The sequence below is a fragment of the Oncorhynchus tshawytscha genome, linkage group LG09 (genome assembly GCF_018296145.1).
Source record: "Oncorhynchus tshawytscha isolate Ot180627B linkage group LG09, Otsh_v2.0, whole genome shotgun sequence".
NCBI lineage: Eukaryota > Metazoa > Chordata > Actinopteri > Salmoniformes > Salmonidae > Oncorhynchus > Oncorhynchus tshawytscha.
Window position 1 is genome coordinate 45,001,503 of NC_056437.1, and position 19,252 is coordinate 45,020,754.

Sequence of the window (19,252 nt, forward strand, 5' to 3'; positions counted from 1 at the left end):
TACAGATCTCCAGGCCCATATTCATAAAGCGTCCCAGAGAAAGAGTGTTGATCTAGGATTAAGTCCCTCTCTCTATTTAATCTTCTTCATTATGATCTAAATGGCAAAACGATATCCAAGATCAGCAATGCTACTGAATGCAGGACCTGGGACCAGGCTAGACATGCTGTTCTTTTAAAACCTTGTCGAAGCAGCCAATCTACAGCGTCTTTTTGAATGACAACAACAACGACAATACAGGCCCTATAGTGATTGACATATGTTTTATTTACCTCCATTTTAATATGATGAATTAATTTAATTAATTTAAATTCACTCAAAAATAAAGTTGACAGTACAAACAAGAGGGCAAACTGGCTGGGGGCCATCACTGCCAAGATGACTGGGATGAAATGGCGTGACAGGGAAACAAATGTACAGAAACATTCCCAAAATTCCCAGGTTTTCTAGAAATCCCGACTGTAGGATTCCCGGGAATACTTGGTTACTTGGTACCTGCTTATTCCCTCCTGATTCCAGAAATTCTCCAACCAGAATTTATGGAAAACATGGGAATTTTGGGAACATTTTCAGAGTTTTACGATCCCAGTCAGAGGTCATATGTCAGGGGTTTGGTGAGCTCAGGGGGTCTGGTGGGTGTGGGTTCGGGGCCAGTGGGGTCTGTTAAAGTGGTAGGGCTGATGGTGGTGCTGGGCGTGGTTGTAGTGGGAGGGGTGTTCGATGCCCTCGGTAGCCAGCTCCTCCTGCTTGTGAAGGCCCTCCAGCTTGACCAACAGCTCTCCGATGAAGGCCTGGCATGGAGGGACATATAGTAGCATCATGTACAGTACTAGTCAAAAGTTTGGACACACCTACTCATTCAAGGGTTTTTCTTTATTTTTATGATTTTCTACATTGTGTAATAATAGTGAAGACATCATACTATGAAAGAATCCATATGGAATCGTGTTGTAACCAAAAAAGTGTTAAACAAATCAAAATATATTTTAGATTCTTCATAGTAGCCACCTTTTGCCTTGATGACAGCTTTATACACTCATGGCATTCTCTCAACCAGCTTTATGAGAATTGCTTTTCCATATGCTGAGCACTTGTTGGGAGCTTTTCCTTCACTCTGCTGTCCAACTCATCCCAAACCATATCAATTGGGTTGAGGTTGGGTGATTGTGGAGGCCAGGTCATTTGATGCACCACCATCACCCTCCATTTTGGTCAGATAGCCCTTACACAGCCTGGAGGTGTGTTTTGGGTCATTGTCCTGTTTAAAAACAATTGATTGTCCCACTAAGCGCAAACCAGATGAGATGGCGTATCGCTGCAGAATGCTGTGTTAGCCATGCTGGTTAAGTGTGCCTTGAATTCTAAATTAATCACAGATAGTGTCACCAGCAAAGCACCCCCACACCATTACACCTCCTCCTCCATGCTTCTCGGTGAGAACTACACATGCAGAGATCATCCGTTAACCTACTCTGCATCTCAGAAAGACACAGCGGTTGGAACCAAAAATCTCTAATTTTGACTCACCAGACAAAAGGACAGACTTCCCCCGTGGTAATGTCCATTGCAAGTGTTTCTTGGCCCAAGCAAGTCTCATTGGCTATTTCGCTCAGGACAGGTTATAGCCAACAGTTAAATATTTAGTTTTGTCTCATTAATTGAAATTAATTTAGCCTCTGTGTGATGGGATTGTGCAACACAAATTACTATAACAAGCCTACATACAGAGTGGAATTCGCAAACACAACAGTCAAAAATACCTAATATAAGGCCTACAGTCCATGCTCCCAAATACTGGAAAAAGTGTGATTCATTAGGTTACATTAGGTATAATGACTCCATGGATGCATGCCTTCAGAAGGACATCTTCTGAGGCTGAGGGGGGCTTTTCCAAAGGCGCATGGTGCTGCATGGGGATCACAAGCTCTTCAACTGGGCAGCAGTGTCGCGATGGTGGGAATAGCCTATACGGAGACTACCCAAGACCACTGCAACATAATTATTATTAATTATTAAAGTGTGGGAATTAGCTCATGCCAGACTTAGACTATGTTTAACCTCTCCCTACATTAAGTTCATATGTTCATGACTCGGTTCATAGAAATCATGTCAAATTATGTTTCCTACAGAATACGTTTTGACTCGATTTTGAGTTATGAAATACATTTCAAAATATTCTATACAAGATTTTGACTGTCAAAGACTCTAGTGGTCATACATAATTCATAGATTTACCAAATATTTACCAAATATATCAAATATGACCAAATATTGGTAAATATTGGTAAATTATTAAATCATTATTCCTGGTATATACTACTGGTTATGATTGCAGACAGAGCCCAGAGAATGGATGGTGCAATATTGAATTAGTCATATTTTGATTAAGTGCATGCATGGGGATGTCCACGTCACTCAAAGATATGCCCATGCTGTAGAGATACACCTAACAGACTGAAACTTCACTGTAGTAGGCATAATACAGTTAGTGCTATCTAGACCTGCGCTGGCAAACAAATCCATTGCATTAGCGACCTAAATGTGAAGTAAACTCAACTGAGGAGTAATAGAGAATGGAGACTTTTAACTTGAATACGTGCAGGATACCTCTTTCCGTTTTCCCTGACTTCCGTCTTTTTAAAATACTGTGTTATGCTTGTTGAGTAACATTCCTCACAGACCGTTTCGCGTACGTTCATTTAAAATTTTTCTGTGGACATTATGGAAACTATTTGGAATTTTCGTCTGCGTTGTCGTGACCCCTCTTTCCTGTGGATTTCTGAAACTAACGCGACAAACAAACGGAGGTATTTTGGATATAAAAATCATCTTTATGGAACAAATGGAACATTTGTTGTGTAACTGGGAGTCTCGTGAGTGAAAACATCCGAAGATCATCAAGGTAAACGATTAATTTGATTGCTTTTCTGATTTTTGTGACCGAGCTACCTGATGCTAAGTGTACTTAATGTTTTATCGTGCGATCGATAAACTTACGCAAACGCTTGGATTGCTTCCGCTGTAAAGCATAATTTCAAAATCTGACACGACAGGTAGATTAACAAAAGATAGATAATACATAGATAGGAATTAGAGTGGGAGACAGAAAATAGAGAAGTCTCAAACCCGCCGCTCTAGGTTTGGTCTCCAGAACACCTGGATTCACCTGATGTGTGTGTGTGTGTGTGTGTGTGTGTGTGTGTGTGTGTGTGTGTGGAAGCATGTGTGCGTGCATGCCAGAGTATGAGAGCGGAGCAGAGTTGGAGCGTTCCCAATTTGACTGGGGTGGGGAGCGAGATTCCCAAAGGCTGGAGCATCGGCCTTCTCGCCAGTTCCAATTTCAATCCATTAGCACTCACTTCATGAACTCAGGGCATGCCCGCCCCAGCTTGTATTTGTAGTCTGCTTGTCGTAGACTACAAATGCATGTGCTAAATCAAGGTGACTTACAAAAAGGAGGACCAAGAGCAAGAGAGGGAGTACAGTGATGTAGTGTCCACAGCTAAAGAATCATTGTGGAATCTGAAAAGACACTTATCCCAAAAGCATGATTGTGTACTTACCATGAACTTACATGCTAAAAGAAAGGAATGTTTTTTAGGCAAAATATCCCAATCAAAACTGAAAGCTCCTTGAAACTATGTTCGCTTCTTACATTCAGTTTTCATGTTTATTCAAATACTTTCATTCAAATCCATATGGTTTGGTTTCAATACTTTAAAAACCAATTGGTCAGTCCAGGTAGTCACACAAATAGATGGGTGTTGGTTCAATTGTGATTTTAATTAATGTAGTGAGTTTGGAGCGGGAGGTTTTTCTCCTGAGTGTGGAGCGGTTTTTAGCTGAGCGGTAGGAAAGGACAAGGAGCGCCAGAAGCACCACTCCATGAGTGATGAGCGGGATTTCCAACAGCTCAACTGTGCTCACATGCTCTGTTGCATGCGCATGCGTGTATGGGACTGAGCGGGCCAGTGTGGGCCCTGTCCTTTGTCAAAATAGGTCCTTTGTTACAACAGAGAAGAGGGGGCAAAACAGAAGAGAAGAAATAGGGAAGAGAGAGAGAGAGAAGGCTAGGACAGACGGTCATTGTAAGGCATGTGGGGTGACAGTGGAAGGAGGTGTCAGACACTGCTGCCTCTTATCTAAGGCCTATACAGAGTGTGTGTGTGTGTGTGTGTGTGTGTGTGTGTGTGTGTGTGTGTTTGTGTGTGTGTATATATAAAAGGTATGACTTAATATGCATGATTATTCCATATCATAAAATATTAGGTTAAAACATACCTCTGTGTTGTTGCTGCATGTCTGAAGGATCTCCTGATGGTGAAAATAGTTTAAAGAAGAGAAAATTCCTTGTATCAAAATTCCAGCAGTTAACTTATCTGTCAAAGTCTGGTTGGTCTGAGTCCATGATCAGAGCAACGTTGGGTGGGCGGGGCCTACCTTTAACTTTTTCACTCGCTCTTCATTGCTAGCCAGGTCTAACAGATTATCAATGTTTACCTCATCTGGCATGTCATCGTCCTGCAAAACACAAGTCAGAAGTTTACATACACTTAGGTTGGAGTCATTAAAACTCTTTTTTCAAGCACTCCACAAATGTATTATTAACAAACTATAGTTTTGGCAAGTCAGTTAGGACATCTACTTTGAGCATGACACAAGTAATTTTTCCAACCATTGTTTACAGACAGATTATTTCACTTATAATTCACTGTATCACAATTCCAGTGGGTCAGAAGTTTACATACACTAAGTTGGCTGTGTCTTTAAACAGCTTGGAAAATTCCAGAGAATGATGTCATGGCTTTAGAAGCTTCTGATAGGCTCATTGACATCATTTGAGTCAATTGGTGGTGTACCTGTGGATGTATTTCAAGGCCTACCTTCAAAGTCAGTGTTTCTTTGCTTGACATCATGGGGAAATCTAAAGAAGTCAGCCAAGACCTCAGAAAAAAAATTGTAGACCTCCACAAGTCTAGTTCATCCTTGCGAGAAATTTACAATCGCCTGAAGGTACCACGTTCATCTGTACAAACAATAGTGCACAAGTATAAACATCATGGGACCACGCAGCCGTCATACCGCTCAGGAAGGAGACGCGTTTTCTCCTAGAGATGAACGTACTTTGGTGCGAAAAGTGTGAATCAATCCCAGAACAACAGCAAAGGACCGTGTGAAGATGCTGGAGGAAACAGGTACACATGTATCTATATCGACAGTAAAACGAGTCCTATATCGACATAACCTGAAAGGCCGCTCAGCAAGGAAGAAGCCACTGCTCCAAAACCGCCATAACAAAACCAGACTACGGTTTGCAACTGAACATGGGGACAAAGATTGTACTTTTTGGAGAAATGTCCTCTGGTCTGATGAAACAAAAATAGAACTGTTTGGCAATAATGACCATCGTTATGTTTGGAGTAAAAAGGGGGAGGCTTGCAAGACAGAAGAACACCATTCCAACCGTGAAGCACGGGGGTGGCAGCATCATGTTGTGGGGGTGTTTTGCTGAAGGAGGGACTGGTGCACTTCACAATAAAGATGGCATCATGAGGTAGGAAAATGATGTGGATATATTGAAGCAACATCTCAAGACATCAGTCAGGAAGTTAAAGCTTGGTCACAAATGGGTCTTCCAAATGGACAATGACCCAAGCATACTTCCAAAGTTATGGCAAAATGGCTTAAGGACAACAAAGTCAAGGTATTGGAGTGGCTATCACAAAGCCCTGACCTCAATCCTATAGAAAAATTTGTGGGCAGAACTGAAAAAGCGTGTGCGAGCAAGGAGGCCTACCAACCTGACTCAGTTACACCAACTCTGTCAGGAGGAATGGGCCAAAATTCACCCAACTTATTGTTGGAAGCTTGTGGAAGGCTACCCGAAACGTTTGACTCAAGTTAAACAATTTAAAGGCAAAGCTACCAAAAAATAATTTTGTGTATGTAAACTTCTGACCCACTGGGAATGTGATGAAAGAAATACAATTTTAAATAAATCATTATCTCTACTATTATTCTGACATTTCACATTCTTAAAATAAAGTGGTGACCCTAACTGACCTCAAACAGGGAATTTTTACTTGGATTAAATGTCAGGAATTGTGAAAATCTGAGTTTTAATGTATTTGGCTAAAGTGTATGTAAACTTCTGACTTCAACTGTATATTAAAAACACACACAGATGTATACTGTATATTATCAGAGTAGAAAAGTAATAGCAGCAATGTCCATGTATCCAACTCTCCAAACTGTATCAGTGGCCTAGCCAGACAGAACTGAGCTCTGTTGTTCCAGACCAGTTGAAGATCAGCCTCCTCTCCACACAACTCCTCTGACCTGCCGGCCTGGTACCTGCTCGACTTCTGGGTGGCTGGATTTTACCGTCATAAAATCCATAAAATTTCTCTCTTAAGGGCATATCCTAAAATGATAGTTGCTGACATTATTGTTTATCTGACCTAATGCTTAGCTGAGATCAGGCATGGGCCAACAAGGTGCACTTGTGGCCCTATAGGGTTGAATGTCCTGCTTTACACTAGTAGTGTACTAAAATCAAATCAAATCAAAGTTTATTTGACAAATGCGCCAAATACAACAGGTATTTGGCACCTTACCGAGAAATGCTTACTTACAAGTCCTTAACCAACAATACAGTTAAGAACAAAAAAGAAAAAAAAAACTGAAGTAAAAAAAATAGAAAATAAAATCAAACGTAAGCTGTCATCAATGCAAAAGGTGGCTACTAAGAAAAATCTACAATATAAAATATATTTTGATTTGTTTAACACTTTTTTGATTACTACATGATTCCATATGTGTTATTTCATAGTTTTGATGTCTTCACTATTCTACAATGTAGAAAATAGTAAAAAATAAAGAAAAACCTGTCATGTGTGCTCCCTCTCTGGCCTCTAGGTCACCAGGCTGCTCGTTATGGCGCACACCTGTCACCATCGTTACGCGTACCTGCGCGTCATCAGACTCACCTGGACTCCATCACCTCCTTGATTACCTGCCCTACATATGTCACTCCCTTTGGGTTCTTCCTCAGGCGTCATTGTTTCTGTTCCTGTGTCATTTCTGTGCGTTGTTCTTATTTGATATTATGGTGTGTTTATTTATTAAAACACTCACTCCCTGAACTTGCTTCCCGACTCTCAGCACACATCGTTACAAAACCTTTGAATGAGTAGGTGTATTCCAAACTTTTGACTGGTACTGTAGGTCCTGGATGGCAGGAAGCTTGCAGTATTGCTACAAGGTTACAAGGTGCAGTATTGTTACAAGTTTTGTGTCCAAAATTGCAGCCTATTCCCTATATAGTGCATAACTTTGACCATAGAGCTCTGGTCAAAATTAGTGCACTACATAAGGAATAGGCTGACATTTCAGATGCAGACAAGAACATGGAGCAGAATGTTATATTTTGACATTTTAATAATTTATCAGACACTTTTACCCAGAGCGACTTACAGGAGCAATTAGGGTTAAGTGCCTTCCTCAAGGGCACATTGACAGATGTTTTACCTAGTTGGCTTATGAATTTGAACCAGATACTTTTCGGTTACTGGCCCAACGCTCTTTACCGCTAGGCTCCCTGCCACTAGGAGACCTGTATCCCCAAACCATCACAGCAGAGCAAAACATCTGGCTAGTGATATCACATGGCCAGCTGCAGTATGTTTACCCTTACCTCAAGGAGTATTAATCCCATCCTCTGTACATTCTCTTCTCTGTTTCTCATCCTTTATCCCTCATTCCCTCTCTGTAAGGGAGGGAATGAGGGATGAAGTTCCATTTCTGTTCCTTTCCCTTTTTCCAAGTGGCCATGTAAGGCAACGAGTTAGCATCCCCCCAGCCACCATGTATACATGTGTCTCTGTCAGGAGGCGGCTGCTACAGTGGTGGCTCAAGACTTAGGCTACATCTGACATGGCACGTTATTCCCTAGTGCACTACCCATAGATCCCTGGTCAAAAGTAGTGAACTATAGGGAATAGGGTGCCATTTTGGACAGAGCCTTAGTCCACAGTGCACCTTGCATCTTCTCCGGTCCTTTTATGGACACTGTGCCCTCTCATAACATACATATTGTATACGCCTTGTATATACATCTCATATACCACGCCCACAACAATGTGCAAGTCTGCTTAGTCCTGTTACGGACGACGCAGAACAGCTGGTTTAGAAATGCCTCTGTAATTTCAAGTACAAGTTATTGTGTTGGAATATACTACAGTAGTTATTCTACATTGTTTGTGTCTCAGAGGAGTGTTCATTTGTCTGCCTGTTAGACATGGGTTATAAAACCCTGTAATACCCTCAGTGCTGCGAAAAGTACAAGTTTAATGTTGAGATCCATGTGTTATGTACAGTGTGTCTATACAGAGCACAAACCCAGCCCTTTTTATATGAATATCCTACTCAAAGCCTTGTTTTTAAACATAAAAGTGAACTATTTTTAAAATCAAATTCTATTGATTTTGGAAAAGGTGAAAGAGCAAAGTTCTCATTCTGAAAGGATGGGAAACTTTCAGATAATATTGCCTGATTAGAAAGTTAACTTGCCATGATACCCAAAATCTCTTAACAGTCTGAAACCTATTGCCTGAGCACTTACAAGACACTTTGTGTGGTGACCATTATTATGATCCATAGGCTATGACGGCACTCACTTTGCTCAAGTACAGCTCATCCAAGCAGTCATCGATCCATTTCTCCACGTCCAGTCGTCTCTGTAGCTCTTTTCTGTTGTATTTCACAGTCACTCGAGCTTGTCTCTTCTGTAGTTTGACTCCGTGTTCTCGAGACGTTTCCAAATCTGATGAGTGGACTTCCTCTGTTCGCATCCGTCCGACCCTGTCGGCTGCCATGTCTGGTCTGACTGGTTCCCAAGCAAATGGGAGCTTGAAACACTGTGTGGGTTGAAGCGAGAATGTCATTGTGGATTCGACAACATTATATGTAGCAAACCTAAACAGTCTTCGGGTTCTAGTTTCAACTCTTTCCTGCGGAAGCGCACCGAAAAAAAGCACACAGTAAAAAGTGACCGAAAGATTGTAGGTTGTTAAACCAACACAGACAGAAATTGGGACAAATTCTGGGAAAAAAAAAAAAAATATTATATAAACATGTGTTTGAGCAAGCATTCGAATAATTTTGCTAATTGGGTAGGCCTACCTTGCGTACATTATGCAATGGCAGGTTACTTCTCACATTATATACCAATCGTTTTACATAAACCCCTCATTATAGGCTTATTTTCAAACAACATTTGAATTGAATGACATTTATACCTTTGTCTATCATAGGGCCAACTTGCTCTATGTTGATACTCAATCGATAGGTGACAAAAGCTGATGATTTTATAGTTTTTATTCAACACAAACACTCACAGCAACAAAAAACTTAAAACATATATTTTTTTTTAGCAAATGCCTGACAAACTAACTTTGGCATGAACATACATTTACACTGGCTGTTCTTCAGAAACAGCAATACTCATAATCCGTGTATCAAAGTCACATGTTCATTGATTTCAGGTCATAAATAATTTCCCCGGAATATTCCTGGTGTATTTAGATTACACAGAATAATCAAAGATGTAGAACAAGTTGTTTATTTAGGATCACATAAATATATCTCTGAATTTGTGACAAAAGGAAAACATTTTACATATAAACTCAGCAAAAAAAAAGAAAAAAGTCCTCTCACTGTCAACTGTGTTTGTCAGCAAACTTAACGTGTAAATATTTGTAGGAACATAAGATTCAACAACTGAGACAAACTGAACAAGTTCCACAGACATATGACTAACAGAAATGGAATAATGTGGCCCTGAACAAAGGGGCGGGGACAAAATCAAACATAACAGTCAGTATCTGGTGTGGCCACCAGCTGCATTAAGTACTGCAGTGCATCTCCTCCTCATGGACTGCACCAGATTTGCCAGTTCTTGCTGTGAGATGTTACCCCACTCTTCCAAGGCACCTGTAAGTTCCCGGACATTTCTGGGGGGAATGGCCCTAGCTCTCACTCTCCGATCCAACAGGTCCCAGACGTGCTCAATGGGATTGAGATCCGGGCTCTTCACTGGCCATGGCAGAACACTGACATTCCTGTCTTGCAGCAAATCACGCACAGAATGAGCAGTATGGCTGGTGGCATTGTCATGCTGGAGGGTCATGTCAGGATGAGCCTGCAGGAAGGGTACCACATGAGGGAGGAGGTTGTCTTCCCTATAATGCATAGCGTTGAGATTGCCTACAATGACAACAAGCTCAGTCCGATGATGCTGTGATACACCGCCCCAGACCATGACGGACCCTCCACCACCAAATTGATCCCACTCCAGAGTACAGACCTCGGTGTAACGCTCATTGCGTCGACGATAAACGCGAATCCAACCATCACCCCCGGTGAGACAAAACAGTGACTTGTCAGTGAAGAGCACTTTTTGCCAGTCCTGTCTGGTTCAGCGACGGTGGGTTTGTGCCCATAGGCGACGTTGTTGCCGGTGATGTCTGGTGAGGACTTGCCTTACAACAGGCCTACAAGCTCCCATACCAGCCTCTCTCAGTCTATTGCGGACAGTCTGATCATTGATGGAGGGATTGTGCATTCCTGGTGTAATTCGGGCAGTTGTTGTTGCCATCCTGTACCCCTCCAGCAGGTGTGATGTTCGGATGTACCGATCCTGTGCAGGTGTTGTTACACGTGGTCTGCTACTGCGAGGATGATCAGCTGTCCGTCCTGTCTCCGTGTAGCGCTGTTGTAGGCGTCTCACAGTACGGACATTGCAATTTATTGCCCCTGCCACATCTGCAGTCCTCATGCCTCCTTGCAGCACGCCTAAGACACATTCACGCAGATGAGCAGGGAACCTGGCCATCTTTCTTTTGGTGTTTTTCAGAGTCATTAGAAAGGCCTCTTTAGTGTCCTAAGTTTTTATAACTGTGACCTTAATTGCCTACCTTCTGTAAGCTGTTAGTGTCTTAATGACCATTCCACAGGTGCATGTTCATTAATTATTTATGGTTCATTGAACAGGCATGGGAAACAGTGTTTAAACCCTTTACAATGAAGAGCTGTGAAGTTATTTGGATTTTTACAAATTATCTTTGAAAGACAGGGTCCTGAAAAAAAAATTTTTTTTGTTGTTGCTGAGTTTAATAAATAACATAAATCAAATGATGGTATAACGACTGATAGTTTCATCTTAGGAAATGGTATGTTGACAAAATAATAGTTAATTTTAAAATGAAAAATATATATGTTTTATCTTTTGGAATTGCTAATATCAGAGTTCTGGTGAAATGAGCTTACAAACAAAAACAGTGGAAAAAGTTGAATATATTTGCTGTATTCATCTCCTTGAAGGTCATTGATAACAGTCTATTGTCTTCCAAAAAAAGTACAGGTCAGAGAATCAGGTCTTCCTGTATTTGGTTTAAATGGTTCTTCCAGAGTCATTTGGTCAATATCACTGTGTTGGAGCAAGTGCATTGATAGGTCAGTGTCTATCGTAAGTAGTTATGTGGAATTGGTAGTCATCTCTTTGGGTTATTTGACATGGAAGACCTTTCTCTGAGGAGATTTCCTAAAGTTCCCATACTTCAAGAGGTCATTTACTATTCTTCTTCATGACACAAGGTTGTTTTCCAACAAAACAAATTGTCAAAATGTGTAGCAAACATTTTCAGAATGAGGGGAATAATTTCCAAACATTCAAGCAGTTTGTCTTTTTCTTCATTAACTTAACATTTCAAAAAGAGAGAAAAATAAGTGCTAATGATCCCCTGTTCTTACTCCCAGTTTTTGTCTCTCCCTCCCCAGGTGTTTGGCTGTCCAGTCCCCTTTTTCTGTCCATCTTGGGTCCAGGCCAGTGGCTCATCTCAGCCCAGCCCCGCTGTCCCCCCTCCAGAGGTAGTCCTGTCCAGGGGAGAATGAGTGGCGCTCCCCCCCAAGTCCCCGGCCCGTCCTGTCATCTGTGGGTCTAAGCGATGCAAGTGATGCCATGCTGAGGCGCGGGTCACTGTTGCTGATCTTGAACAGGCCACTAGCCGCCATGAAAGCCTCTCTCTCGCTGGGGAAGCGGTTGATCCCCGTCTTCAGGTCGTTGAACACCGCCGTGTCGTTCAGCTGCTTCCTGCCACTCAGCCGGCGCCGCCGCAGCACCACAATGCCCATCGCCAGGCCAAGGGCGAGTAACGCCAGGACACAGGAGGCTGTCAGGGCGGTGGAGGAAGGTTTATTGGTCAGTCGGGGGGCAGGATGGAAGCTGGGCTGCAGCGTGAACTCGCAGCTGGGTCCCATGAAACCCGGCGGGCACTGGCACACGGGCCCCGTGAAGTGGGTGAAGCAAGTGCCGCCATTCTGGCAGGGCTGGGCGCTGGCACCGCGGCCACAGGCATCTGAGCGCAGGCTACAGTTCTTGCCGGCGTAGCCCAGTGTGCATGAGCAGGTGTAGTCATCCACACCGTCCTGGCAGGTGCCAGCGTTCTGGCACGGCACTGAAGCACAGTCGTCGATGTTGAACTGACAGTTGGCGCCGGTAAAGCCTGAGTGGCAGCGGCACAGCACGCTTTGACCCAGGTCTAGACACTCACCACCTAGAAGACAACATATCACACGGCGCCAATTAGTACACTGCAGCCTACCACATTCTGAAGTAGCACAAGATGTGATATCACACTGTTGGCACTTCATGACATCATGAATTCATATATATTCATATAAGTGGGTGGGGTTATATCCTTCCTGTTTGGCCCTGTCTGGGGGTGTCCTCGGATGGGGCCACAGTGTCTCCTGACCCCTCCTGTCTCAGCCTCCAGTATTTATGCTGCAGTAGTTAATGTGTCGGGGGGCTAGGGTCAGTTTGTTATATCTGGAGTACCTCTCCTGTCCTATTCGGTGTTCTGTGTGAATCTAAGTGTGCATTCTCTAATTCTCTCTTTCTCTCTCTCTCGGAGGACCTGAGCCCTAGGACCATGCCCCAGGACTACCTGACATGATGACTCCTTGCTGTCCCCAGTCACCCTGGCTGTGCTGCTGCTCCAGTTTCAACTGTTCTGCCTTATTATTATTCGACCATGCTGGTCATTTATGAACATTTGAACATCTTGGCCGTGTTCTGTTATAATCTCCACCCGGCACAGCCAGAAGAGGCCTGGCCACCCCAAATATGCTCTCTCTAATTCTCTCTTTCTTTCTCTCTCTCGGAGGACCTGAGCCCTAGGACCATGCCCCAGGACTACCTGACATGATGACTCCTTGCTGTCCCCAGTCTCAACTGTTCTGCCTTATTATTATACGACCATGCTGGTCATTTATGAACATTTGAACATCTTGGCCATGTTCTGTTATAATCTCCACCCGGCACAGCCAGAAGAGGACTGGCCACCCCACATAGCCTGGTTCCTCTCTAGGTTTCTTCCTAGGTTTTGGCCTTTCTAGGGAGTTTTTCCTAGCCACCGTGCTTCTACACCTGCATTGCTTGCTGTTTGGGGTTTTAGGCTGGGTTTCTGTACAGCACTTTGAGATATCAGCTGATGTATGAAGGGCTATATAAATAAATTTGATTTGATATACCCTGAAAACATGTATTAATTCATTGTTCTACCAGCCAAGTGAAGTACTTCATTATCAAGTACTTCAAGCAAGTGCAGGTGCGTACTTCAACCACTAGATGCTGCCAGAACCAAGGCAAGCTCCTCTCCATCCACTTTCACCTGTTTCCAGTTATTTGGGGAGCTGGTGGACTGTTTTAAATTCCTTGGCATAACCATCTCATTCGATCTGATATGGACAGCCAACACAAACGCTGTGATCAGGATGGTACAGCAGCGGCTCTATTTCCTGAGGCTACTGAAGAAGTTTGGCATGAGTACCAGCACTCAAGTCAACTTCTACCAATGCACAGTAGAGAGCATCCTGACCGGATCCATCAATGTGTGGTATGGTAACACCAGTGCATAAGACTGCAAAAGGTTTCAGAGGGTAGCACACACTGCAGAGAGAATCATTGGCACTACCCTCCGTGTCATTGAGGCCATCTATGCAGACAGATCCCTTCCTAGGGCCCAAAAGACCCCAGCCACCCTGCGAGTGCACTATTCTCACAGGAGCATCAAGACCTCCACTACCAGGTTCAAGAATAGTTTTAATCAGAGTGTAATCCTCCTTTTAAACCAAGCAACCTGGCTGCTGCTTTTCTCCTACTTTTGGAAGTTTACATAAATGAGTTTTAATGACATCAACCTAAGTGTTTCAACCACTCCACATATTTCTTGTTAAGTCGGTTAGGACATCTACTTTGTGCATGACAAGTAATTTTTCCAACAATTGTTTACAGACAGATTATTTCACTGTATCACAATTCCAGTTAGTCAGAAGTTTACATACACTAAGTTGACTGTGTCTTTAAACAGCTTGGAAAATTCCAGAAAATTATGTCATGGCTTTAGAAGCTTCTGATTGACATAATTTGAGTCAATTGGAGGTGTACCTGTGGATGTATTTCAAGGCCTATCTTCAAACTCTGTGCCTCTTTGCTTGACATCATGGAAAAAATCAAAAGAAATCAGCCAAGACCTCAGAAAAAAAATTGTAGACCTCCACAAGTCTGTTTCATCCTTGCGAGCAATTTCCAAACGGCTGAAGGTACCACGTTCATCTGTACAAACAATAGTGCGCAAGTATAAACACCATGGGACAACACAGTCATAATACCGCTCAGGAAGGAGACGCGTTCTGTCTCCTAGAGATGAACGTACTTTGGTGCGGAAAGTGCAAATCAATCCCAGAACAACAGCAAAGGACCTTGTGAAGATGCTGGAGGAAACAGGTACAAAAGTATCTATATTCACAGTAAAATTAGTCCTATATCGATAAAACCTGAAAAGCTGCTCAGCAAGGAAGAAGCCACTGCTCCAAAACCGCCAAAACAAAGCCAGACTACGGTTTGCAACTGAACATGGGGACAAAGATTGTACTTTTTGGAGAAATGTCCTCTGGTCTGATGAAACAAAAATAGAACTGTTTGGCCATAATGACCATCGTTATGTTCGGAGGAAAAAAGGGGAGGCTTGCAAGCCAAAGAATACCATCCCAACCGTGAAGCACGGGGGTGGCAGCATCATGTTGTGGGGATGCGTTGCTGCAGGAGGGACTGGTGCACTTCACAAAATAGATGGCATCATGAGGAAAATGATGTGGATATATTGACGCAACATCTCAAGACATCAGTCAGGAAGTTAAAGCTTGGTCACAAATGGGTCTTCCAAATGAACAATGACCCCAAGCATACTTCCAAAGTTGTGGCAAAATGCCTTAAGGACATCAAATTCAAGGTATTGGAGTGGCCATCACAAAGCCCTGACCTCAGTCTTATAGAAAGTTATTGGGCATAACTGAAAACGCGTGTGCGAGCAAGGAGGCCTTACAACCCTGACTCAGTTACACCAGCTCTGTCAGGAGTTACGGGCCAAAATTCACCCAACTTATTGTGGGAAGCTTGTGGAAGGCTACCCAAAATGTTTGACCAAAGTTAAACAATTTAAAGGCAATGCTACCAAATACTAATTGAGTGTATGTAAACTTCTGAACCACTAGGAATGTGATGAAAGAAATAAAACCTGAAATAAAATCACTCTACTATTATTCTGACATTTCACATTGTTAAAATTAAGTGGTGCTCCTAACTGACCTAAGACAAGGAATTCTTACTTGGATTAAATGTCAGGAATTGTGAAAAACTGAGTTTATTGTATTTGGCTAAGGTGTATGTAAACATCCGACTTCAACATACTGTATGACTGAACACATTTAAAATCTTTTTACTGTACATGTCTATGTACTGTACTCTATGTGCGAGCGCTCCAACAAAGAATTACAACTACTTTAATACCTACAAATAAACTATAAACTTCAATTTGAGCTTGATCCATTGCAGTCAGACTCACCATTCAGACAGGGGCTGTTGCTGCAGCGGTCCAGTTTCTTCTCGCAGTTGGAGCCAGTGTAGGTGGGAGGGCAACGGCAGGAATAGCCCCCCGTCAGCATCTCCATGCAGGTGCCTCCATTGAAACAGGGCCCATCGGCACACGTCATGGCGATGATCTCACAGTTCTTCCCATAGAAGCCCTGGGGGCAGGTGCATGAGTAGTCGTTCTCCAGGTCCTAAAGAGAGAGATGATTGTCATTAGAGTATTTTTGATAATGTTGAGAGAATTGTCGTTAGACAGACACCTTGACCGAGCTTTGGCTTTCTACAATCCATAGATGAACCATGATTACTGATCATGTTTCTGACATTGTGTCTTATTTAAACATGTTTATTACTGTGTTATGTTACACTGCGTTTGTACCTTGGACACATTTCCATTTTACCTTCAAATGGAAGATTAAGAAAAAAAACAATATAACATGGAATGCCAAATTAACCGAAATACAAAATTGTTTAATTAACACCCAATTGAACATATAAAAAAAAAAATTCTGAGCCAATATTTAACTATCCCTATTTCCTGTAAGCTGTAATATTACTCACATTGCAGCTGCCTCCGTTCTTGCAGGGGTTGCTGTCACACTCGTTGGTCTCCAGCTCACAGTTGGTGCCACCGTAGCCCGGGCGGCAGATACAGGTGAAGCTGCCCTGGCCTGTGTTGGTACAGGTGGCACCATTGGCACACGGCCGATGGTTGGTGCAGTAGTTTAGGTCCTGGTCGCAGAAGAGGCCGCCCCAGCCCTCCTTGCAGTCACACTGCCACGGCTGGACGCAGGTGCCATGGAGGCAGCCCGGGTAGCGCACACACTCATTGCAAGAGGGCCCCTGCCAACCCATTCTGCACTTGCAGTCCCCAGGGGCCTCGCAGTAGCCATGCCTCGCGCTGCAGTCTGCCGAACAGATGGCTGGTGGGAGGGGGGAGGGTGATTACAATGAATGGGCAGATTGGGCACGCTTGCACCCACCCACCCACCAACTCTGTCTGAGCCCCCCCACTGCCGGCCCTCCCAACTGTTTGTTAAGTATTAAACCAAGCAGCTGGTGAGCACTCGACCGTAGGAACAGAAGCCAGGACTTTCTTTTCGCCCTCTGCCTCACACACACACAGCATCTCCAACATGTGTCCCTGGTGAGGCATGGTTCTTTCTCCCTTTGTTATAGGGGAACAAAGGGCAGATCGAACTCCACAAGCCTTCCTTACTATAAAGTCTACAAAGCAACAGGAGGCTTTCTGAGATAAAAGTACATACTTAAGGCTCATGCAATTATGCCTGTCTAAAATAGTAGAGTGGCTGGTTATGGGATTAAATTGAAATCATTGAGGCAGAAGAGTAATCTTAGTTTAGAAATAACTTGGCACAAACATTTTCATAAAATTTACAATTAAAATGTGTTGCACATGCTTAATTATTGGTGTGATTATATGTAAGCCTGTATGTACACATTTTTGCCACCAATCATTCAGGTCTATATACTGCCCCTGTGACACCTTCAAAGAGCATTCATTGTTTTCACTAAGGAGAATGCCAAAATTAACATTTGCCTCATTTATCAATGAATCCTTGTGTGCACTGTGCAGTCTAATTACAATAGGCCTATACAGTGCAGACTGAGACAACCTGGTTGACAGAATCTGAGTCTGGACAGTAATGTAGCCTAAAGTCATTGACGTTAACCAAGTAGATTGAACTTACGATCAGAACAGTAGTTGCCCTTCCAGCCCTCCAGACATTGTTTGTTTCCCTCCACGTCACAGTTGTAGTGGCCCAGAGTGTCATCGCGGGGTCTGCAGTATTCGGCGCAGCTGTCGCCAAAGTAGTACTCGTCACAGAATGCGTGATAGGAGTAGCGCAGCTCGCTCTGCTCTCCGAAGTGGACGTCTTGAGACCAGTCCTCGCCTATGGCCAGTCTTCTTCTGGTAGCCAAGCGGCTGACCAGGTTGTTTTGGTTGTCTGAAAAAATATAAGAAAAGTAGTATTGTAGTAGCCTATTGGCATACTGATTTTTTTTAAAGTAACAGGAAGGCTGTTTAAAAAAGTGCTATAATAAGCCTACTGCAACAACACCTTACCTGTGTATTCTGTAGGGATTTCTGCGTTCCATGCTTCAATGATCAGCGAAAATGTTCCCTGTAATAGAGGTAAATCCTGTATTAAAACGTTTATGCAAGAATGATAGAGTAACATAACATTTATATTTCCTTGTGTAGCAGTATTTATGAATAAAATATGATTTACCGGCCACTTAAAATGGAACGGTATTCTAATAGGAGCGCTGCTGGAAATTGAGGTCTGATCTGCGCTTATGACGTTGGTGTGTCCTGTTCCAAAAGTGCATGGTGGCTCCGCATGGATGACGTCCTCTGAGTGTTTGAGACAAATTCTGAAAAAGATGTGACAGTCCCTATGCCTTCTGCATATGCGCTGAGCAGTGTTGAACGAATGGACTTTCAGCTCGAACACACCAGAAGATGATACCTGCCAAGAGAAGAGCGAATTGGACATTAGAGATATGCTGTGCATAAAGCACGGCAATATTGAATGTTTCCTTATTGTTACACTTCGTACTTACCACTTGCACTACAGCCAAAGCAAAGACACATCTAAGAGGTAGCGAGGCCATTTCCGCCAGGTGTTTGGTTGGTAGCTATACAACAATCCGCAGGTGTTTGCATTCGTTGTGTCCAATAGAAATGTGACAGGCGCGTATTCCCAAAAACTAGGATAGAACAAAAATCCTTGCAGTCACACCATAAAATTAGTATGAAAAGGTATAGCCGTCCAGGCAAAGTCCTCGCTCTTCCCTATGTCCTGGACGCTGGTCTTCACTTGTTTTGGTTCTGGTGGTTAATGAGAGTGAATGAATTTTATACCCCTGATGCGCGCCCCTGTCACGCGTCAGGAGGCGGGGCACGGTAAGACCCAAGGGACAACCACGACGCGTCGGAACATGTGTGTGGATTTGGTGCTGATTAAATTTATCAGCAAAAATAACATAAGGCCTATACTTAGAGCATAATCATATTTGAAGTGTGATTGGCACAATACATATTTTATACAGTTATAGAGCTGCAACAAGCTGCAACAAACACTCAAACGGGACAGTTTTATTTCAATCTCTTCATTTAAAAACTCAATCATGGACACTCTTACTGACTGTTGTGGCTGCTTTGTGTGATGTATTGTTGTCTCTACCTTCTTGTCCTTTGTGCTGTTGTCTGTGCCCATTAATCTTTGTACCATG

General features: G+C 43.1%; 2 protein-coding genes across 2 annotated transcripts; both read right to left on the minus strand.

The window, feature by feature from the left end:
* Positions 1-246: 246 nt before the first annotated feature.
* Positions 247-9,014, minus strand: LOC112258021 (protein phosphatase 1 regulatory subunit 14A-like). Its single transcript, XM_042326938.1, has 4 exons — positions 8,679-9,014; positions 4,441-4,521; positions 4,282-4,314; positions 247-791 (listed from the first exon to the last, which is right to left on the minus strand). Exons 1-4 carry the CDS (start codon positions 8,943-8,945, stop codon positions 621-623), a joined length of 552 nt encoding a protein of 183 aa, XP_042182872.1. The 5' UTR covers positions 8,946-9,014; the 3' UTR covers positions 247-620.
* Positions 9,015-11,100: 2,086 nt separating this feature from the next.
* LOC112258020 (delta-like protein B) lies at positions 11,101-19,018 on the minus strand. The gene is made up of 7 exons (XM_024432070.2): positions 18,581-19,018; positions 18,247-18,486; positions 18,081-18,138; positions 17,704-17,961; positions 16,553-16,914; positions 15,966-16,182; positions 11,101-12,614 (listed from the first exon to the last, which is right to left on the minus strand). The coding sequence occupies exons 1-7, from the start codon at positions 18,629-18,631 to the stop codon at positions 11,893-11,895; spliced, it is 1,908 nt and encodes a 635-aa protein (XP_024287838.1). The 5' UTR covers positions 18,632-19,018; the 3' UTR covers positions 11,101-11,892.
* Between the last annotated feature and the right edge of the window lie 234 nt (positions 19,019-19,252).